This window comes from Phyllostomus discolor, chromosome 1, assembly GCF_004126475.2.
Source record: "Phyllostomus discolor isolate MPI-MPIP mPhyDis1 chromosome 1, mPhyDis1.pri.v3, whole genome shotgun sequence".
Taxonomy (NCBI): Eukaryota; Metazoa; Chordata; class Mammalia; order Chiroptera; family Phyllostomidae; genus Phyllostomus; species Phyllostomus discolor.
In genome coordinates this window covers 85,140,510-85,163,762 of record NC_040903.2, presented here as the reverse complement: position 1 = coordinate 85,163,762, position 23,253 = coordinate 85,140,510, and the positions used below count along the sequence as shown (strand labels likewise).

The window sequence follows — 23,253 nt, the reverse complement described above, 5'->3', positions numbered from 1 at the left end:
AACTTGGGGGGCTTGAACTCACTGAAGCTACCAGAATGAGAATGGCAGAAAAATGAGGTCACAATTAAAAGTCTTGAAAGTACCAGAGCTACTGTTAAGAGACAGCTGTTTACTCGGGTCCCAAGCCTGACACTTGGCCCTGTCTTGAGTTTGAGACTCTGGCTTAGACTGGGTGGTCATTTAGTTTTTTCCTCCCCTTTTCAGTTTGGTATCTAGGTTCACAGACCCAGGTGACTTGGGAGTTTTAGGGCTAGAGGTTTACAAAGGTTTAAAAGAATGTCATAGAAGGTATTAGAGAATATAATATGAACTATCATTCACTAAGAGCCTATTGTGTACCTCACAGACACTACACTAAGTGACTTACATACTTTATCTCTTTTATTTTCACATTATTATCTTCACATCAACTTTGCAAGGTAGTTCTTATTATCCCCAGTTTACTAATAAAGAAAAGGGGGCTAATGAAATGAAGCTACTAGATACAATCATTTCCTTATTGTAAAATGAGGAAAATAATTAATACCTATCTCAAAGGGCAGTTATCACAATTAAAATTATACATATGTGCCACTCAGAAAAGTACCTGGGACAGACTAAATGTTCAGGATATGTTATCTACTACCACACAACTAGTAAGAGGGAAGCTGGGATTTAAAACAGGTGTGCCTGGTTCCAAATTGTCTAATTTTTTTTTTTTTTTGCATAAAAAGGTGCTTGGTCACTTTGTTATAATCAGGATTGGAGCTATCTCATAATCTATGCCTTTTTTTCTCCTTAAATTTTTCTACACATATTCAATTCACTCCCCTGCAAAATCCCAGACCTTCTACTTCATGATTCCACCCCCCTAAAACACTAGAAGATAATTACAAAGTACAGTTTCATTTAGCAGCTTAAAAAAAAAAAACAAAGTATGATAATAAAGAATTTGAAATTAAATTTTATCATAAAGAGGTGGGTTTTCATACACATAAAGTAGTAGAATAGCATATCCCTACACCCAGCTTTCTTTTCTACATAGTGTATAGTTCTCTAAAAGCTTGAAGGAAGAAAACAAAATTAAAGAATGTAGTTCCTGCATGCCACAGGAAAGATTACTTTGGCAGAGAGGTGTTTTACGATTGTCTAAATGTTAACACTGTACTACCACGGAGCTTACAATACTCCCTCTAAGCTTTTTATTCACTTAGATACCTTTTGAGATGGACGGTAATTTGAATCAATGCCCCGAGCCAAAGATTCATCAAGTAATGCTTTTAGCTTTTCAGCAGAATCCTTACTCTTTGAATGTAAGAAGCCTAATGCTTTCAAAAAAATGGGATCAAGTTCCAAGTTCACAGCAGCAGCCATTATAAACACCTGAAAGAAAAAAAGAGGAGGATAATGTAGAGATTTTTCTATTGTAAATCTATAATTTATTTTGTTTATAACAAGTAATGTTGTGCACATGATACAAAATTTAAAACATCCAAACAGTTATTACAGATAGAAGCAAATTTCCTTCTGAACACTGACTAGCATATCTAGTTTTTTCCCTTGAAGCAAGAATGTTACTAGTTTCCTGTGTATCCATATCCAGTTTTAAATTTAGATAAGCTCCTCCCTGCCACAAAGACCCTCCCTAACTCCATTTAAAAATATATACTTACACATATGCAAACATTCCCCCACCCCTGGGGAGAATAATTCTCATTTTTCAAAACATCAGCCACCACCATCTGCCACAACCCAAATTAAGAACCAGTGAAGAAAAAGGTATCTAAATTTGTGAAAATGGATACTAAGAAAAATGTTAAGGTATGATTTTCATTCATTTTTAAGACCTAGTCACACTTAGCCATAAGAGCCATTTTGTTAAAATACAATGTTGCTGATCAGTTTTCTGAAAAATTAAAGCATTATTCTTTAAATCCTTTTTTGGTGTTATTAAAATTTCTTACTTGGACTAAGTAACTAGCCTTCCTTTAGCATACAATGTTACTATCCTGTAAATGCAGGAACATCTTCCTGACTTGAGCTTACCATTTACAAGTTGATTTCATAAATTAGAGATGGCTTTTTTCCTATTCTTTGGTATTGTTAGTTAATAAAACACATAATTTTTTTTTGGCATTCTAGACTAAAACAGCCCAAGATTTTATTTATATATATAAATATATATATATATATTTATATATATTTTATTTATATATATTTATATATATAAATAAAATATACACTTACAGTTCAGTACACATGAACCTGATGTTTTCAGATCAAGTTTACTTTATATCAAAATGCCTTCTCAAACCTTATTTCCATAACGGGGAAAAAAGATTTAGTACAGGGGCAGGGTATCATAGGAGGGCAATGGTTAGTGGATGCACTAAGTTATGACCTATAAAAGGGCACCGCTGCAGCTTTTGCCTCAGCTCTTCCTGTCCTTATTTCTCATCTTCAGTCTTGCATGTCTCAAAACCATACTAATGATTATCTTATTGAATCACATTTAGATTGTGGTATCTCATGCCTTAACCTATTTTTTTTAAAGATTTTATATATTTATATCTAGAGAGAGGAGAAGGCAGGGAGAAAGAGACGGAGAGAAACATCAATGTGTGGTTGCCTCTTGAGTGCCTCCTACTGGGGACCTGGCCTGCAACTCAGGCATGTGCTCTGATTGGAAATCCTAATGACAACCCTTTTGTTTGCAGGCCAGCACTCAATCCACTGAGCCACACCAGCCAGGGGGATTGCCTTAACCTATTTTTAAAAAGCAGGGATTCTAAGGGATGGTGTCATAGCTACCTAAAACAAACAAACAAATAAATAAATGATATATAATTTATTTATATATTTATATATAAATGTAAAATTTATATATATAAAATTTATGTGTGTGTATATGATAATATACACACCCTGAGTGCTTATGATGATGTTCTGTGGCCTAAGGAGCTTAAAACAATTAAAAAATACATTAAAGACTTAGGAAATTCCAAAACATTAGAACAGTTTCTCCCCCCGCCCCCATACCAGTGCTATCCTGTGGCTCTAGCTCTCATTGTCACTTTTTCAAATATTTCTCCAGGCAAGGAATTATTAAAATAAAAATGTATGCATTGTGTTCAATCCTTTGATCAATATTCTATGGCTTGAAATATTCTTCTGTCTTTCAGGTTAATATTATAATAATGCAACATGCTTGCACTGCTAGACTTAAGGATTTGTCAGCAATTGCACAGTAATCTCTCATTTTCAGAGATTTATAAAGCCATTAAAACTTGCTGTAGGTTGAATCTTGGCATAAGAGAGCTTAGCCTGAAAATGGATTTTATTTATTCCTTCTCCATCTACATCCCCCCTAAGCCCTCTCCAACTTTAACACAAAACACATGTGCACACACACATGCACCCTAGGCTTTGTTTTTAAGTTTTCAAGAAGATACTGAAGAACTATCTGATGGCCTCAAAATAGTTATCAAATTCTGTGCTCTACTAAAATATAAGAATCACCTATGAGAAGAAAAATAACCTACCTCAGTTATAATAATTCAACAAAAACTGAGAGGCAACCTTGATCATTTCTTAAGAATGTATTATACATAAACCATCTATATATAATAATAGGTACAGAAATGTTCCTTTTATTTTTTTAAAAAGATTTTATTTTTTTAGAGAGGGGAAGGGAGGAAGAAAGGGAGAGAAACATCAATGTGTGGTTGCCTCTCGCACGCCCCCTACTAGGGACCTGGCCCACAACCCAGGCATGTACCCTGACTGGGAATTAAACCAGTGACCCTGTGGTTCACAGGCTGGTGCTTAATCCCCTGAGCCACACCAGCCAGGGCAGAAAGGTTACTTTTAAATTCATTCATGGAGCTGGTCACCATATATATTCTGAAGAGAAGGCAGCTCCTCATTAAAATGTCCATAATAAAAAAGGTAAAATCGCTTCTCTTCCTGAGTACACAAGGGAAACACAGCCTAGTCTTTCCATTGACCTAGCTTTTTATAGCTAAGGAGCATAGCTATTTACTTATCCAGAACAATGTTTTATGAGACACTGACCAAAGGGTTGATACTTAGACAATTCCTTATAATAAAATAATAATATAAAATGTCTATACAACATGGCTGCTTTAAGATACAAACTACCTTCCCCTTGCAAATCCCTCCAGCACTCTTATTCAGCTCAGCCCTTCTTTCTCCACATTAACTTCACTGCCAGCTGGTCATCATCTTCTAGACCCTATTTGTCACCAACATATATTTTCCACTTTTATCCCAAGCACTCCTTTTATCTGTTTACGTCTAACCACTCCACCTCCAATCACCTCTCCATCAAGTACTGTTCCTTTGACTTATTTCTACTCCAAAAGTAAAAAAGGCTACAATGACCTTACTCTATATTGCTGCTTTGGGAAAAATACTCCATGACCACCATTTTTCTACATCTTCCTTTGGAATCCACACCTCCATCTTTACTGTGGCTAACATAAAAATATTTGCACCAAGCTCATCTTCTCCCCCCTGCCATCATCTCTGGTAATTTTGGCATCTATGTTGACATCTTCAACTTCCTCCACTCAGTTTAGATCTTCAACACCAAGGAACTTCCTCTTCAGTCAATAAAACTTGAAACTGGCCACAACTACTCTCCTCTTTGGCTATAATCAACTCTCACTTTGACTACAGTCTCCATCACCATCACTCCATCTCTCCAACACTTTGACCCAGGGACCTTTCAGGGCTCCGAGCCAGTCTTTCTTTCTTTTCTCATCTGTTTACTCCCTGCCACCTGTATTTTGAATTTAGAGAGACCTCCAATTTCCTGTTCCTCCTGCTTTTTCCTTACTGGCACCTTGTTGGCCCAACTTCTCTCCCTCATCAAACAGAAAACAGTAGATGGGCCTAAAATAAAACACTCATGGTTATGTGTTTTATCCTATTTATTTATGTATTTTGCCTGTAAACTGATTTTATCAGCCTGGCTCCTACAGACAGCTGAGTTTTTCTGCTTCAGGAAAGACAAGCTCTTAAGTCAAGGTAAACTTATGAAGCCTTGAGCATCTTAGAGAACTGTGAGCCTCAATCTAATCATCTGTGAAACCAGAACAATTAAACTGCCTAGTACAGAAATGGAAATCAACTGAGATTGGGGAGGAAAGCCTGTTGGCAACTATCCTCCCTATTTTCTATTGTCTTCCCTGGTTTCTATTACTTCTCTTCTTTGTTACTGGCAAATGAACATGTAGTAAAAGGAATTTATTTTCTTTTTACTTAAGTCCTAAAGAAGTCAGCAACTGCAGTATAACTCTGTCAATTTATCTCCTATATTATCTCCAAAAATATTTTTTTCTGGAGTTACACCAAATCATGTTACTTCTGCACAATTCCTTCCCTGCATATTCCAAACCTTATGATAAAAATGGACTACAAAAGAACTATATCATTCTCATTGTTGATTAGAATTTCAGAAAACAAACTCAGGTGGGGAGAGTATGTATAGAGATAGATAACTACAGTAAATATAATGCTATAAGTGTAGGTTTAATATAAAATCTATGTGTTGCTTTTTAAAAAGTCACAAAATTAATAATTACACACTGGCCAGGTAGCTCAGTTAGAACACTGTCCTGACACACCAAGGTTGTGGGTTTAATCTCTCTCTCTCTCCCCACTTTCCTTTCTCTAAAATTAATCAGTAAAAAAAAATTAATAGTTACCACTTTAAAAAACCGCCAATAACCTAGCAAAGTGGTAGAAGCAGAGTAGATTCTTAGCTCATACTAGGAACTGTCTATGGCAAATGCATACAAGTAACACAGAAATTTCCTCTAGTGAACAATGTTCTTTTTTTTATCCCTTTTTCTCCTTGATTTATTTGTAGTATGCCATTTATTTTCTATCCAGCTTACATTCCATAGTTCAGCCTTTCATAGACCTTTCTAGTACTCTAAGCACCCTTGTCCCATACCCCTATAGTGTCACATACTTTATAACCTATCATTAATACCTTCTCCCTGCTACCTCCAAACTCTAAGTCACAGGTGGTAAACACAAGGCCTGTGGGCCAAATTCGGCCCTCCAACCTTGTTTTATCTGGTCCAGCACCTTGTTTCTACCTGTGGCAGCTCTGGGCTCCTTGCCCCTAGTTAAGGAGTAGTTACATTTATACAGTCCTAAAATTACATTTAGCCCTTTGATGGCAACTGCGAGCCTGACGTGGCCCCTGGTGAAAATGAGTCTGACATCCCTGCTCTAAGTGCAGCTGAGAATAAAACACTCAATCTGTATCTTCTGAGTTACCAATATCAGCTAGGTACTCGGTACAATTTAGCAATCCTATAAAGCTTCTCTGGTCAACTCACTTCCCCACTTCCTGGAAAGACCAGTTAGATTTCTCCCTTTTCTTTGAAACTGCTTCTGTCTCAGTAGATGGCCTCACCTAATTCATGGAGAAAACAGAAGCTGTCGAAGATGAAATCAACCAATCTTCTGCCACCACATCTACAAACTTACCTGCAACCATCCTTTCCTATTTCCCAACTGATAAATAAGGAGGTGGCTCTCCATGTAATGCCGCATGTACCTGGATCTATCTCTTCCTTAGCCCTCTGGAACCTTGAGCTGTGGATTATTTATTTACTGTCTTCTCACCCCCATCCTCACAGTCTCCTTCTTTATACTGGCATCTTTTCATTGACATTTATATACAGTCAGGCCTCTTCTACTCTATCTTCTTCATTTTGGAGCAAAGCATCCTAAGAAAGTCAACTACATTTTATACTTTCTCTTTATTTCTTCTACTTATGCTAAATTTTGTGCAGTTTGGCAATTTGGCCTTTGTTCCACCACTCCATAAAAATGCTCTCACCAAAGTATTCAGAGCCTAAGTCCGATAAATATAATAAATACTGTTTTCTCCTCCTCCGTTTTCAGTCTTCTTGGTAGCTTCCTCCTGTTCCACTTAAAAATAAGTTCTTCAAGGCTGAGTTCTGGATCTCTTCTTGTCTCATTCTAAACATTCTTCTCAAAATGTACTCTCTGTATCAGCAGCACAGGCAGTACCTAGGAAGCTGTTAGAAATGCAAACTCTTGGTCTCTACCACTGGACCTACTGAAGAAAAAAGTTCTGGGACTGGGGCCCAGAAATCTGCATTAAACCTTCCAGATGTTCTGATCTACTCTAAAGTTTGAAGATACTGCTTTAGACAACTTGATCTACGCCCTTTGCAGGGATTATAAATTTATCTCTCCAGACCATGTGTCTCTTCCAAAATTTAATTGCCAGCTCGACTTGGATATGTCACTGGTACCTCCTACTCAACATAACTAACAGAGCCACTCATAAGCTCTTGTTTTGTTTCCCAACCAGTTCTTCCTCTAATATTCCTTTCTCAGCTGAAAGCTACCATGCTCCAGCCAGAAACCTGAGAATCACTTTTAACTACTCCTAGTTCTTCAACCCTCCTCCCCCATTCAATCACCAAACACCTTAAATTCATCCACCTTTTTCAATCCTTATTACTATCAGCCCTAGACTAAATTACCATCCTCCATATATTATAAGACCCACAGCAATAACTTAATCAGTCTCCCCACAACCACTCATCCTCCCAAAATCTTCTCATATCACTCATTTGCTTAAAATGCTCCTTAAACGTCTCACTGTCCAAAGGTTAAAGAACAAGATTCTTAACAAGGTCTCCAATGCCCTAAATGATCTGGACATGTAAAGCAGTTACGACAGTACCTGGCACAGAGTATGTGCTCATTATATGATACCTAGTACCTCAAGCTATTCCCACTCTCTCTGTGGTAGTCACATGACTTATTTCAAGTCTTTCAACATATCTTTTTTACCTCATCACTTTAGTAGAGTGACCCATCCCCCATCTTATTCATTCTTCAAGTCTCATTTTCTGCACATATTCTTACTGGTCCCAAAACATCCTATAGTTATGTGTAATAGGTACCACACTGTCAATTATGTAAACAGTGCTTGTCATTGTCACTAGAATGTAAATTCCATGATGGTGAGCACTAGACTGGTCTTACCACAAGTCTCGCAGAGTGCCTGACAGATCGCAGGTACTCAGTAAATGCTGGCCATGTTAATACATGTTATTTACTTCCATTTTCAAAAACTTTCTCCTCCTTGAGTTCTATTCTATTCAGCTTTTCTGGTTTTCCTCTTTATTTCTGACTAGTCATTGTCTGCCTCATCTTCTCATCCCTGTTGTTCTTCATATTGCCCAAGTATCTCTCCTTGTCCATTTTCATCAGCTCTTGTACCAATTTCTTCCTTGGTAACCTTACATATAGGAGTGGGCAAGAGTTGCTTTATACTTGTTCATATGGAAAAAGACAGACAGGTTATGATTATTACAAGAGCTTTATTAACTCTGTGTTTCATGTACTCACGACTATAAACCTACTTACGTCCACATTTGTATATCATGTTTTCAACTATCGTATCTAGGCAGATGACTCAGCAAGTCATTCCCCATAATGCAGGAGCCATCTTTCTCAGGCAGACAACTCCCCTCCAAGTGGCATTGGCCTAAAGAGAAGCAATAGTCCCACCGTGTGGAGGTTAAGCCTGGCTGATGAGTACAGCCTGAGGCTACATCACTGATTAAATTTAACATGTAAGGCAGATCTCTGAGCCTTTAGCTGACCCTCCCTTGAGCCAAGTGTTGGTAAAAGCCAGCTTTGGTGGGCAGCTTGATTCTTTCCGCACACAAACAAGCCCAGCAGAGGGAGTTACATGCTATTGATTGCTGACAGCTACAAGCAGGCTGCCCAGGCCAGTCATAGGCAGTGTCTAACACAGGTATGCACCAGAGTCTTTGCAGATCTACCTAACACATAGAAACAAATAAAAAGCAGCCAAAATGGGAAGACAAAAACAGACCCCAAATGAAAGAACAAGAAAATTCTCCAGAAGAACTAGAGAAATGGAGGCAAACAATTTATTAGATAGAGTTTAGAGTAATTGCTGTAAGAATACTCAAAAGCATGAAAAAAGGCATAAACACCACAAAAAAGGACCAGTCAGAAATAAAGAATGAAATCTCTTAAATAAGTAATATGCTGGAAGGAATAAACAGTAGGCTAGATAAAACAGAGGATCAAATCATTGATTTGGAAGACAAGGTAGAAAAAATACCAAAGCACAGAAGCAAAAAGGAAAAGGAATTTTAAAAAAGGAAAGCTGCCCTGGTTGGTGTGGCTCAGTGGATTAGTGCCAGCCTGCGAACCAAAGGGTGGCTGGTTCGATTCCCAGTCAGGGCACATGCCTGGGTTGTGGGCCAGGCCGCCAGGAGGGGGCGCTCAAGAGACAACCACACATTGATGTTTCTCTCCCTCTTTTTCTCCTTCCCTTCCCCCTCTAAAAGTAAATAAATAAAATCTTAAAAAAAAAAAAAGGAGAGCTTAAATATTTTGGACAGCATGAAGCATAACAGCATTCGCATCATGGGTATACCAGAAGGAGAAGAAAGTGACCAATGGATCAAGAATCTATTTGAAGAAATAATGACTGAAAATTTCCCTAATCTGGTGAAGGAAAAGACACACAAATCCAGGAAGCTCAGATAGTCCCAAACCAAGGAGGCCTGTATCGAGACACATCCAAATTAAAATGACAAGGCTTAAAGACAAAGACAGAATCCTAAAAGATGCAGTAGAAAAGCAGGTAGTTACCCACAAGGGAGCTCTGATTAGACAATCATCTGATTTCTCAACGTAAACAATTCAGGGCAGAAAGGAGTGATGTGAAATATTCAGGTGATAAAAAGCAAGGACCTACAACTAATGCTACTTTACCTAGCTAGAGTATCATTTAAAATCAAAGGAGAAATAAGGAGTTTCTCAGACAAGAAAAAGCTAAAGGAGTTTGTTTGCTAGCACCATACCAGTATTGCAACAAATCTTAACGGGCTTGCTTTAAGAAGAGAAAGGAAAAAAAAAGCAGAGGAAAATAGTCTAACAATAAAATGGCACTAAATAGGTATCTATCAATAATCACCTTAAATGTAAATGGCTTAAATGCTACAGCCCAAAGACATGCAATACCTGAATGAATAAGAAAACAAGACCCACATATATGCTGCCTCCAAGAGACGCACTTCAGATCTAAAGATATACACAGATTAAAAGTAAAGGGATGAGCCCTGGCTGGTGTAGCTCAGTGGATAGAGTGAGGGCTGCAAACCAAAGTGTTGCAGGTTCGATTCCCAGCCAGGGTACATGCCTGGGTTGCAGGCCATAACCCCCAGCAACCACACATTGATGTTTCTCTCTCTCTCTCTCCCCCTCCCTTCCCTCTCTAAAAATAAATAAATAAAATCTTTTTTTTTTAAAAGTAAAGGGATGAAAAAGGTATTTCATGAAAATGGAAAGGGGGGGGGAAAGCTGGGGCAGCAATACTTATTTATATCTGACAAAATAGACTTTAAAACCAAGGCTGTAGTAAGAAACAAAGAAGGACAAAGACAAAGAAGGATAATGATAAAGGGGACAATCCAACAAAAGGATGTAACCTTTGTACACATTTACACACCCAACATAGGAACACCTATATAAGTGAAGCAAATCTTGATAAAAATAAAGGAAGAGATAGACAGAATTACAGTCATAGGGATTTAAACACCACATTGACTTCAATGGATAGATCTCCCAGACAGAAAATCAACAAAAAGACAGTGGCCTTAAATGACACAATAAATCAAGTGGATTTAACTGATATCTTCAGAGCATTCCACCCCAAAGCAGCAGCATATACATACTTTTCAAGTGCACATGGAATGTTTTCTAGGATAAACCACTTGTGTAGGACACATTTAAGAAGAATGAAATCAGCCCTGGCTGATGTGGCTCAGTGGACTGAGCACAGACCAATAAACCAAAAGGTCACCAGTTCAATTCCCAGTAAGGGCACATGCCTGGGTTGCTGACCAGGCCTGCGGTTGGGGCACTGATTGCAAGAGGCAACTGGTTGATGTTTTTCTCCTCCTCCTCTGTCTCCCTCCCTTCCCCTCTCTCTAAAAATAAAGAAACTCAAACCTACTATCACGCCCCCTCAAAACCCGTAAACATAAAAAAAAAAAGCAAAAGTGAAACAAAACATCTTTTACATGACTGGGTACTTGTATAATATTGCTACCTGCAATACTCTCTTCCCAGTCCTTCATCAGGCTTAAATTCATTAATCCACTGGACTGTAAACTCCATGAGAGCTGGGACTTTTTTTTTATTCACGGTAATATACCGTACCTAGTGCATGGAACTTGACAAGCATTCAAATACATGCACTGAATGAACTAGGTTTTTGTTGAAATAACACTTACTAGGGGTTCTGTGATCTTCGGTTTAGATCTCCGATCTAAGGTGGTTCTGCATATATAAATATAGGCTTTCCCCTAGACCTCGTTCCCAACCCTACATGCCAATCTTTAAAGAAAAAAACTCCGAAGTTGTTCACTTGCACGTACACGACAGGAAGGAAACTGAACTTATTCAAGCGCAGTGAAACATTAGAATTACCATCTCATAATGGCTTTAGAAAATTTTGCCCTTTATGTCTTTGCAAGATCGTGCAACCCTTTCTAATTAGCATCCTTGCAAAGATGCTGCCTTTTTCATTCCTCCACTGAGTTCCTGGCTCTGGGTTATGTTGATATCTTAGGGACACGTCTAAAGAGGCAGCAGGCCCCCGATTCCAAACCAACCAAGTGACAGAGAACCTGAAAAGCGAAGCAGGCACTCAACAGGAATGTCTATCTTTTTCTCAAAGCATGGCATACCAAAGGCCTAGCACGAGGTAAGGTCCTTGAAAGAAAGCCCGAGAGAATATGAGAGTCACGGAAACAGCGAGCTGTACAGAGAAGTCGCCAAAACCTTGTGAGGAAGGTCCAAGACAGCGTTCCCAGGACTTAGCCCTTGGGACCGCGTCCTCCGCCCGCGCGCCTAAGCCCACAACACCCCCCGGAGGAAGCCGAGCCCTCATTGAAAGGGGACAGCGGTCAGCCTGAGACATGCGACCGCCCTTAAGTTAGGTTTCCCCAAAAGAAGCGAAAAAACGAAGACCCCTCACGGAACTACTCTCCCACCTCATCCCTCGCGGAGGTCTCGAGCCTCCCAGCGGCGGCAGGGAGGGGGGTCGCTCGTCACAACTCACCGCTCCGCCCCACTACTCCGTCCTTTCCCGGTAGCCCCTTCCGAACTAGTCCCGGTACCACCACCTCTGAGAGCGGGGAACAAAAGTTGCCGCAGCACCGTCAAGGGGGAACGTTTTCGTTGGTACACGGTAGGAAGTGACGTGACCCTCTTTTTCCGGTCCGCCGGATTATGAATGACGGCTGGCGCAGCCGTTTTTCAGACGTGGTGTCTGCTGTTTTGACGAACACTCATCCTTTCTGGTAGCGAGTGGTCCGCTGGCGAAGACTCCAGAAGCCGCCTCGGAATCCCGGCTCGGGCGGGGCGGGAAGGCGCTGGTGGCCAGTGTCGCCGGCACGTTCACGACCCTCCCTGCCTGGCCGCGCCTCTGCGACCAGGTAAAGAGGGCGCTCCGGCCGCCGACTCCTCAGTGCCTGCCCACCGCCAGTGCCTACTCTTTGCGTCCGGGGACAACGGGGCAAACGACGCGAGGGAAGGTCGAGGACGTGAATTAGTGTCCTGATCTCTCTCACTGGCCCTCATGGCTCACAGCTTCTGAGGGTGCGGGTGGAGGGCTCCGGGCTTCCTCTTCTTGGGGCGGGGCGGGGGGGGGGGGAGGGGGAATGGAGCAGCTTCTAGTTGCAGGAGTCGGGGCGGGGGGATCGTTTGCCCTTTTCTGCTAAGTGTAATTTTCAGACCTCTTCCATCACGCTTTAATATTTTCTTCTTTGACACTTAGTTTTCCACTCCAACTCTTCTGAGCATACTGCTTAACAGTTGCTCCAAAGGGCTTGCTTCATTTTAGGCCTTTCGCTTCTTCGGTTTTAAACTTCTGTAGAAAGTTTGCGTTTAACTTGCATGAAAGTTGCTTTGACTTCAAAAACGTTTGCTAATTAATACACGTACTCCCCATCTCATCTCTGTACTTGGTTTTGGGATCAGGCGACTTTTAAAAAAATCCTCACACAAGTATATGTTTATTGATTTTAGAAAGAAAGTAGGGGAGGAGGGGAGAGGGAGAAACAATGGACGCGAGACAGAAACGTCAATGTGAGACACGGGATAGGTTGCTTAGTGGAGGCGCCCTGACCTGGGATCTAACCGCAACGGAGGCATGCGCCCTGACCTGGAATGAACTGGCAACCTTCTGGTATACCGTCCGAAGCTCCAACCAACTGAGTTACTCGGCCAGGGCTTTCTTGCTTTTATTCGTAATGTCATGATCCCATTCCTGTAGTAATTTCTTGAGTGTCAAGGAAATGCCAGCATTTAAAATATCTTGTGCTAAATTATTGGTAAAGAAGGTAGGCTACTACTCTTTCTAGCCTTATCTATAGAAAGTGTTTAAAGGAGAAAAATACAAAAGCTGGCAAGAACTAATGTGACAATTTTAAACTTGTAAACATGATCATTTAAATATTGTAAAATAAATGCTGTTATAAATACAACTGAGTGATTTGCTGTCATGTTTAATAAACCATTAAGCTATGCGAGTTGTTTTATTTTTTTAACCACCTGGTGGGGAATATACACTACTCAGGATTGCCTTAAGCATACTCATTGGAAATTGTGTTTGAATTATACCTGAAGGCAGCATTTTAAGAGGTCTCACTTCAAAAATAAATGTGCAAAAAATCAGATTTGAGAATCATTTTATCATTTCTTTTTTTTAACACTTCTAATTGTTTGCCTGCTTTAAACAAAGCTCAAATTTCAGTAGTGGTAGACCAATCAAGTTTTGTTTTGTTTTGTTTTTTTAAACCTGTGTTTAACTTTGTAGCTTTTTTATTACCTGTGATTTGAAATACGAATAAATACTGAGTAGCCAATTGGCTTTTTTAACAGCAACAATTTAGCAGACCTTGAAATTTAACAAATTCTGCAGCCCAGTCAACTAAAACATTTGTGGTATACATACAATTCTCTAGTATATGTTGTTTTTATCATAAGTTGATAAAGCCTCTTGGATTCTGTTATGATTAGTACTTGAAATACAAGGATTTAAACCACTGAGATCACATCAACACAAGTATTATTTGTTGTAGGGACTCAGTAATTTTATTTCAGGCTTGATGTTTCGAACATGTTAGCATTTCATGCTGTGAAATCGCTATTAATTATGAGGTGTGGCTTAGCTACAAGCATGAATCCCTGGCAACAAATGATTCCCTGATATTCAAGAAAGAAGATGACACACTTCCTTTATGACTAAGATTACAGTAAGCATTTTTACTTTTAAACATTTTTTTCACTTCTTGACTAGATAAGAAAGCAGCTAATTTTAATTGTAGGATTTTGTTTTCTAGGACTCAACTATATGCATTCCCACATTACAAAATATAATGAGCACTGAAATTGCTGTTTTTTTTCTTTCTTTTGTTAATCTTTAATATTTAAGTTAATTAGCTGCTACCTAATTCTGCAGGGGCAAGTGGTTTTTTTTAACTATATTACTGTAATAAAATAGGGTGAGATTTGCAATCAAGTAGTGTTACTTCATGAAATGTATGAAGCATGAGCTAACTCCATAACATTGAGCATTTGATGTAATAAGGAACTTAAAGGGCTTTAAATTTAAGTTGTAATCTAAGAAAAATGAGTTTGCAATGTTTTCATACTTGTAAACTGGTGAGCTATTTATTTTGTACAATATATTCAGTTAATATACATGTGAACTTAGGGTATCACATTTATATTCTACCATTTTGTGACCTGGCTTTCAGCCTAAGAAAAGATTTTTTTCAATATTTGGGGGAATACCTTTTCAGTTCAGCATGAACATCTTACCTTTCCTGAGAAGTCTGGAAATAGCATAACTTGGGGCTTGCCCATAAACAATGATATATTTTAATAGTGTCAATGAATGGGAAATTTTGGGATAAATTATAAAAGAATAATAGCTAGTATTTAGGGGCTTATTGTAGTAAACATTGTTCTGTTTTCACAACACACTATGTGGTAATTATTGTTACTATTGACCCCACTTTACAAATGAAACTAAGGCACAGAAAAGTTTTATATTGCTTCCGAATATCAAGACCAGGATTTGAATCGTGTTAGTTCCAAAGTCTAGACTCTTATCCATTACTTTATAGTTACTGGTGTATAAATATACGATTCCCTAAGGATTATAATCGTATAATCCTTAATATATGATTAAGTCAATAAATATAAAGAATATGGCTATATTTCTGGTTCTCTTGCCTGAAAACCAACATATATAAAAACTCCTGTGCTTTATTTACATGTTTGGATGAATTCTATTCACTTTTCCAGTTCAGCTCACAGTGGTGATCTTATTTTTTAAATTTATACATAGATGGCTCTTAAAATAGATGTATTCTTTTGGGAGAGAAAGAATGGTGTTAAGAAGAATGGGGTTCATGCTGTGCTAAGACTAAAGTTCTCAATAGTACTTATTACAATAATTACTGGTACTCATTTATGTATTCATTTATTTTTGAATTAAGTTTTTAGTACTGTTAATTTAAGCATTGGAGATGTACTGTGAGGTAATAAGTGCTGTACTCATGAAGTAAAATAAAACAGGATAAGGGGCTAGTGAATGGTGAGAATGGTTTTTCAGTTCAGGTTATCAAGAGAGGCTGCTCCGAGTTAATATTCTGAGACTTCAGTGAAATTAAGGAGCAAACCATGTGCGTATCTTGAAGAAGAGCACTGTAAGTAGAGGAAACAGCAGGTACAAAAACTCACAAGTGAGTATTCCTGACATCTTCCAAGAACAGTGAAGAGAAGCTGGAGATGAGTGAGCAAGAGGACGGAGGGGAAGGAGATGAGGTTAGGAAAAAAGGAAGCTAGGGTCACATTAGGCCCTGTACAGACTGTGTTAGGACATTTGGATTTTAGTCTAAGTGATCTGGGGAGACACTGGAGAGTTGTGAGCAGGGAACGTGGTCTGATTTATGTTTTTGAAGGGTCACCCTGACTATTGGAGTACTCACTTTTTGTGTGGAGACCAGAGGAAATAATAATGGCTTTTGCACTGGTCTTTGTGAAAGCTAATGATGACTGAGATTAAGATGATAGTGGTAGAGGTGCTAAGAAGTTGGATTTAGCACATATTTCAAAGGTAGAAATAGTAGGTCATGAGAGAGACTGAAAGGAGTTGAGTGAGACTTAGAATTACAGCCCAGACATCTAGGTGAATGGTGGTGTGTTTTTACCAAGAAGAGGACTGGACTATACTAAAGGAAGAGGAGCAGGTTTAGAAAAATGCCTAAGTTGAGATATCAAGTAGGATACAGGTGAGAAATATGAGGCATAAATGCTATTTAAACCGTTGACACTGGAAAACAGGGCTGTTGTGAGTTGTTGGCCCATTAATAGGTCTTGAAATCAGTTTAGTGAGTACTAACCAACGCTAAAAAAAAAAAGTGGGAAAAAGAAGCACAGAGTAAAAAATACTCTATACCTCCCATGTAGTAGGATATTTCTTCATAATTCTTTTGTTTCAGTTTTATTCAATCTGTAATCAGTTACATTACAAAATGTATTTCTTCGTGTGTGGCATGGTCAAAAGTTTGAAAGCCAGTGTTCAAGGAGTGAGTGTAGATTGAGAATAGGGCAAAGCATTGAGCCAAGGGTCCTTAAGAGGTTCGAGGAAGATCGGATAAAGAGAATGAGGAAGACATTATCAAATCCAGTGCTCAGAATGATTAAGTAACTCTGCCTTTGCAACAGTTTTTTCCCCAATGATTGCTTAAGATAACATAATTTCTAATGATTTTTACGATGGTAAAATTGTTGTATATGTAACAAGCTATCAAGTAGGCTCCAACTCCTCGTGGCCCTGTGAATGAGTGATGTCCCCAGTGTCCTGTCCTCAGGAGCTCTGCTCAGGTAGAGACTCATACCTATGGTTTCTTATATGGAATTCATCCATCTCATATTTGGTCTTCCTCTTTTCCTGCTGCCTTCTATTTTTCACCATCATTAGTGTCTTTCTAACGAATCCTGCCTTATGATGTGCCAGAAGTAGGACAGCTTCAGTTTTGTCATTTTTACCTGTAGCTGTATTTCAGGGTTAATTTGCTTTAGGATCCACTTTTTTATCTTCCTGGTGGTCCAGGATATCCTTAGAGCTTTCCTCCAACACCGTATTTCAAGTGGATGCATCTTTTTTCCTCTAGCCTTCTTCACTGTCCAACTTTCATATCCATACATAGTAACTGGGAATAAGAGGGTGTGGATTATATTAACCTTGGTCTCTAATGACACATCTTTGCTCTTGGAGATCTTTCCCCAGTTCTATTGTTGCCCTTCCCATCTCAGCATTCTCTTGATTTCTTGGCTGCAGTCTTCATTTGGATTATTGATTGAACCAAGATAAGCAAAATCTTTAACAATTTCAGTCTTTGTTGTCTTTATTAAAGTTGTATATTTATTCTGTAGTAGTGGTTTTTGTCTTCTTAACGTTTAAATGCAGTCCTACTGCTCTGGCACTTCTTTCACATTCATCAGAAGTCAGTTAAGCCCTGGCTGGTGTGGCTTAGTGGACAGAGTGCTGACCTGTGAACCAAGGTTGCCAGTTCGATTTCCAGGCAGGGTACATGCCTAGGTTGCAGGCCAGGTCCCAGTTTGGGGAATGTGAGAGGCAACCAGTCATGTTTCCCTCTCCTTTTCCCTTCCTCTCTCTCTAAAAATAAATAGAATATATTTTTTAAAAAGTTGGTTCAAATCATTGCTAATTTCTGTCAGTGAGATGGCATCGTTTTCGTATCTTCAGTTATTGCTATTTCTTCTACCAGTTTTCACTCCTCCCTTTGAGTCCAGCCCAGTTTTTCATATGGTATGTTCCCCATGGAAATTATAGAGGGAGATAAAACACTCCCTTGTTTGACACTGTTGCCTGTAGGAACCTGAACTTGTTGTTGTAATAAAATTCCACCATGCTTCAATTTATGAAATTCTGAGTTTATAAAGTAGTGCTATTTATATTAGAAAAATACCAATTCCTGAATGTTTTCAAATAAGATCCCTTTATAGATTCACTTGATTTGTGGGGCAGAGGGGGGTTATGTATGGTTCTCATTCATGTACTGGAAGTAAAATGTAGTTTAAGTATTGTGAAGATTAGAAGTAATGTCTGAAAGTTCTCTGTCCTTAGCACATGGTGGCGGAAAATAAAATGTACATAATATTATTTAGGATTTTATTATTTGTTCACTTAGCATATAGGATCCTGTCGAGTTCCAGGCACAGTGATATTTTCTTATTTGAGAACAAATAAATTATATTTAGTTGCCATAGATCAAGACTTGAATTTTGAGCACAAAACTTTCCAACTTATTTTTCAGCTTCTGGAGAAATATGCTTATTTTCAGTATGTTTATTGCATTTTTTCTCCCTCCATGTATGTGTTTGTATGTGTATTTTAGATAAGCAAACATCTATAAAATGCATTTTCCTTTTTATATGTGAAATGCTTTTATTTATTAACATCTAGATATATTAATTAGAATGAGATTGCAAAAATACATTAAAATGGCTAAAATATTAAAACTGTGACTCCTTTGGTTGTTTAAACTATCTTTGAATATTTCCAAGTAATGAGGCCAAAGCTTAAATATTTTCTTCTTACCTAATTATTCCCTTTGCAACATTCCCGAGCAAACCGACATGCCCAGGGAAGAAACACACACTCCATCAACTCTGTTCAGCTCCTAAAGTTTGGATTTTTGTGTGCTGCTGTCTCACTTTGTTTCAGGATGGCACACGTCAAAGCTGAGAAAGGGCAAATGACACTTCTTCCGTGACGGCAGGAATGTAATATGGAGGAAGGAGGGCTGTGTCCCAGAAGCTCTGGAGACCCCGGAGATGATTCCACAGGACCTACCTCTTTAAAGCTCATGACATAAATTAATGAACAAAGGAATTCTCTAGGTAGAAATGGAGAAGAAAAAGGGGGGGTTTCTTTGCCTATTGCATTTGAAAACTTCAAGTAAAAACTGTTCTACTCTGTTGAAACATTAAACACACACTGCAAACCAAAAACACATCAAATTTGTATAAGTTTGTTAATACTTAACATTTATTTTAGAAATTACATCAGTACTTTGTGAGGAGAAATTGCCCCAGGAGAGTAATTTTTTTTTAACTCCAAGATCATTAAGTAACATTTTAAATCTAGAAAAAAAAACCCATCAACATCTGTCTTGGAAAAAATTAATTTTGTTAAGAATCAACAATACTTTGCATTTTTTCCCAGGCATCTCAGTAATTTTTAGATGTCTTCATGGGCAGGTTATCGCTATTCTGTCTCATTGACATTTAGCACTAATAAGTGCTGATGGAAGGAATAGTTTATATAATATATAAAAGCCTATTCTCAAGGTTCTTATGAGCCTTAGAATGTGGCAAATATACATACACCTTAACTTTAAAAATATTTCTATATTTTCTAAACCGATAGCTTTAACATAACATGACATTATTTTCATGGATTTTTTTTTCTTTTAAGTGTTAGGACCAGTCTCACAATTACTGTTTCCTACACTGCCAGGCAAATGAAATCTATCATGTTTTAGTTCAAATCTGGTTCTTGAGGCACTTAGGGATCTTCTACTGCATTCCACTGTCAGAAGAAGGAGTTACAAGGATTGGTAAGTTAGTCAGCAACAGATTTACAGGGGCAAACCCCTCAAAAAGACTGTCAGTTTCCTAGAAAATGTTGGTTTATTTTGCCTGTGGGCTTAAAATAATTTTATATAAATATAAAATTTTAAGTCAGTTCCAGGTTAAAAAAAAAAGGCACTGAAGCTCAGGGAAAAATGGTTTCCAAGGGTTAAAAAGTTGCTTTTATATTACATGAAATAGTTCTTCTGTAGATAGTCTTCTATTTTTTTAGACTACAAGAGGCAAAAAACGTTCCATTCATTTAATACATTTGTATACATTCATGGTGATGATCATTACAGAAAAATAAAGAATTCAGATAGGTAATCTAAAGAAGCAACAAACCGTGGTACACATCTGCTGTGTTTGAATAAAGGAAATATAAAACAGTAGTGTAATTTACATTATTAGGTTTAATAAGATTGTATCTTACTAACTATATAACTTTGTTATAATAGGTTATTATCTCTTTAATATGAAAGTTGAGGACCAAAAAGCTTAAAGAGTATTTGACTATTTCCTTTTGATTAAAAAACAAACAACTAAGGAATTTAGAATATTAAAGGAAATTTATTATGTTCAAGTGTTCTTAAAATTTAGGGTCCACTAATATTTCAAATGTACTTAAAAGAAAGAGCTGCATATGTATTTTTAAGGGCCTTTAAAATAATTTTTCTTCTAATAATACCATCTTCCATTACTACATATTTCCATGGTGAATGCTTTTAAAGAGTGCCATCTAGTGTCAATTTTTGAATTGTGATTTATGGGTAAGAACATAGGGAATTTTAGACCCAGGAAATGTAAAAATCAAACAAGAAGTTATAATTGACGAAAGTCAATTATAAAGGACTGTAACTTGAAAATATTATGAATAATTTGACCTCAAAATTGTGTATGTTTGCATCTTTAAAATAAGGGTTTATATTCATCTATGCATTCATTCAACAGATACTTCTTGATTTCATATATAGCAGAGACTGTTTTAGGCATAGCAGTGAACAAAACAAAATTTCTGGTCATGGAACATTTTAATTTGGATAGACAAAGTAAGTATATAGCATATTACAACAGTGATGAGTGCTCTGAAGAAGATTTAAATAAAATAGCCTGGAAGATCTTAGAGTTGACATTTCAGTAAGTGCTTGAAGGAGATGAGGGCATGTTCCAGGCACCGGAAACACCAAGTGCAAAGGTCTGAGCGGCGTGGGTGGGGAATGTACTTACTATCTTAGAGGAGTAACAAGGCACTTTGGCTAGAGGAGTATGAGGCGAGCTGAAATGAACCCAGAGACAGAAAAAGAGGATTAGATCAAAGAGCCTTCGTAGGTCTTTGTCAGAACTTTGCCTTTTTCTGAGTAGGATGGGAAGACGTTGGAGGGTTTGAGCAGAGTAGTGACATACTCTTCAGTTTTGACAGAATCACTTTGGTGGCCGTGCTGAGACTAGACTGGAGGGCTGTAGGCTCAGAAGCAATGTCAGGAGGCAAGGGCTATAATCTGGAAGAAGAGGTGGTAGTGCTTTGGATCACAGTGGAAGCAATGAGGATGTTTTAAAGTCAGATTCTAGATCCATATTGTAGGTAGACCCAAACTAACTTTTTAATAGACTGGTAATGGTCTGGTTATGGTTATGGAGGTGAAGGAAAAGAGTAATTAATAATGCCTTCCCAGGTTTTTGGCCTGAGAAAGCTATAAGAATGGTATTCTATTAACTGAGATGGGAAAGATACGTGAGGAGCAGATTTGGGGGTGGGAGAGAATAAGGAGCTTGATTTTGGATATGTTAGCTTTGAGATATCTCAGTTATCAATATCTAAGTTATGGGGAAATTCAATGATGTTTCTCTTGTTTTTCAGCAAGCTATTGCTGACCACGTATCAAAACCCACTTACCTTAGGAGAATCCATTTCTCATGAGGGAGTAAACATATCACCCCCGATGATTACGTTGCAGGGTTATAAGTCAGAAACAGTGTGAGAGGACCAGTTCTGTCAAAGCTCCTCAAGACACCACTCAGTCTTCTTGGTGGTGTCTTATTTTCCATCCTATTTCTTTCTTGTTCTCTCCTGTAATGACACCTCAAAGTACTTGATGGGGAGGGCTCTACTGCAAAGCACCTGAGTTGCTCATTTTACTTTTATTTAATCTTAATTGTATTTTTTGCATTATCCTTTAGTCCCTTTATACCCTTTCTGTCCCTGGCAGTCAGCACACTGAGTTGCTCATTTTAAAGGCATGAATATAAAATCACCCCTAAGACTCGTTAATTGCATGGGGTACAGATCTTTCTTTTGGAAGCCAGTTGTTCAGTCTAGGAACAAGTTCATGTCGAATCTTACCTATCACAAATCCCTGCTGATTTGTAGAGCATTGTGTTAAAATATTCATCTTTCAGCTTCTAAATTCTTATAGTCTAAGGCCTATAACCACTTCAATTTATGCTTCAGGTGATCCAATGAAAGAAGAAAATGAAAGGCATTAAGAAAAGTCTTACAGAAGAATATCTGTATCTAGACTTTTCTCACCAAGTAGAAGGATGCATTTTTCCACTTCATACATCTGTAACTTTATTTTTATTATCATACTGCGATTGCAAACTCTTTAAAGTTTGCTTAGTTCTCACCAGAGAAAGTACAGATGTTTCGCTGCTTAGTGTGCTGTCTCAAGATGTTGAAATACAGACTATTTCAAGGCAAGAACTCCCAGCGATAGTCCAGAGTTGCCATTTACCTGCGGTTGTGGAAACGCCAGACAACTTCTGCAGAGCAGGACTTGCTGTTGTGCTGAGACACATAATCCACAAATCATGTGAAGCAGACCCCTCAAAGAAGGAAATTTTGGAACTGCTGGGTTTTAAAAAGACTTGCTTGAAAGCCTGTGCTGAAGTAAGTATAATGTGTCTTTTCCGTTATTTAAAGCCATAGAGTGATAACACATTCACTTAAACATCTTAACTTTCTGCTGGAAACTAGGACTTCATTTCCTTAAAAAAAACCTACTGTAACCAATGAAATATAAAGTAGCCCATCATGTAGGCTAATATTTCAGTGCAGTATTGAAAAATAAGAATTAGAGTTTTAATTTATGAGGTTTGGGGATATTTCAGAGAATGACTTCTTTGTTATCTTTTATTTTAATTACATTGAGGATGTTTTTTTAAAGATTTTATTTATTTATTTATTTATTTATTTTTTAAGAGAGGGAAGGGAGGGAGATAGAGAGAGAGAGAGAAACATCAATGTGCGGTTGCTGGGGGTTGTGGCCTGCAACCCAGGAATGTACCCTGGCTGGGAATCGAACCTGGGACACTTCGGTTCCCAGCCTGCGCTCAATCCACTGAGCTACGTCAGCCAGGGGAGGATTTTTAAAGGGAACTTTTACATATGAACAGGAACTTAAGTATCAATGCTTTGGAAACCTAACTTATTTGGGGCGGTGGGGCGTGTACTTCAAAGGCTTTGGGAAG

At 38.2% G+C, this 23,253-nt stretch overlaps 2 protein-coding genes across 6 annotated transcripts in view; one reads left to right on the top strand and one right to left on the bottom strand.

The window, feature by feature from the left end:
- Window positions 1-12,260, bottom strand: part of INTS12 (integrator complex subunit 12) — a 28,366-nt gene extending 16,106 nt beyond the window's left edge. Inside the window, exons 1-2 of one of the 3 annotated variants that reach the window (XM_028507570.2) lie at window positions 12,173-12,260; window positions 1,198-1,362 (exon numbers count right to left, since the gene is read on the bottom strand). In XM_028507570.2, coding sequence (XP_028363371.1) covers window positions 1,198-1,353 — 156 coding nt within the window. In that variant the 5' untranslated portion in view covers window positions 1,354-1,362; window positions 12,173-12,260. Of the gene's footprint in view, window positions 1-1,197; window positions 1,363-12,104 lie in introns of all 3 variants that reach the window. The other 2 variants (XM_036025721.1, XM_028507571.2) reach the window with 2 other exon arrangements.
- Window positions 12,261-12,351: 91 nt separating this feature from the next.
- Window positions 12,352-23,253, top strand: part of GSTCD (glutathione S-transferase C-terminal domain containing) — a 135,131-nt gene continuing 124,229 nt past the window's right edge. For 2 of the 3 annotated variants that reach the window (XM_036025707.1, XM_028507767.2), the window contains exons 1-2: window positions 12,353-12,548; window positions 22,235-22,672. In XM_036025707.1, coding sequence (XP_035881600.1) covers window positions 22,256-22,672 — 417 coding nt within the window. In that variant the 5' untranslated portion in view covers window positions 12,353-12,548; window positions 22,235-22,255. Of the gene's footprint in view, window positions 12,549-22,234; window positions 22,673-23,253 lie in introns of all 3 variants that reach the window. The other variant, XM_036025710.1, reaches the window with a different exon arrangement.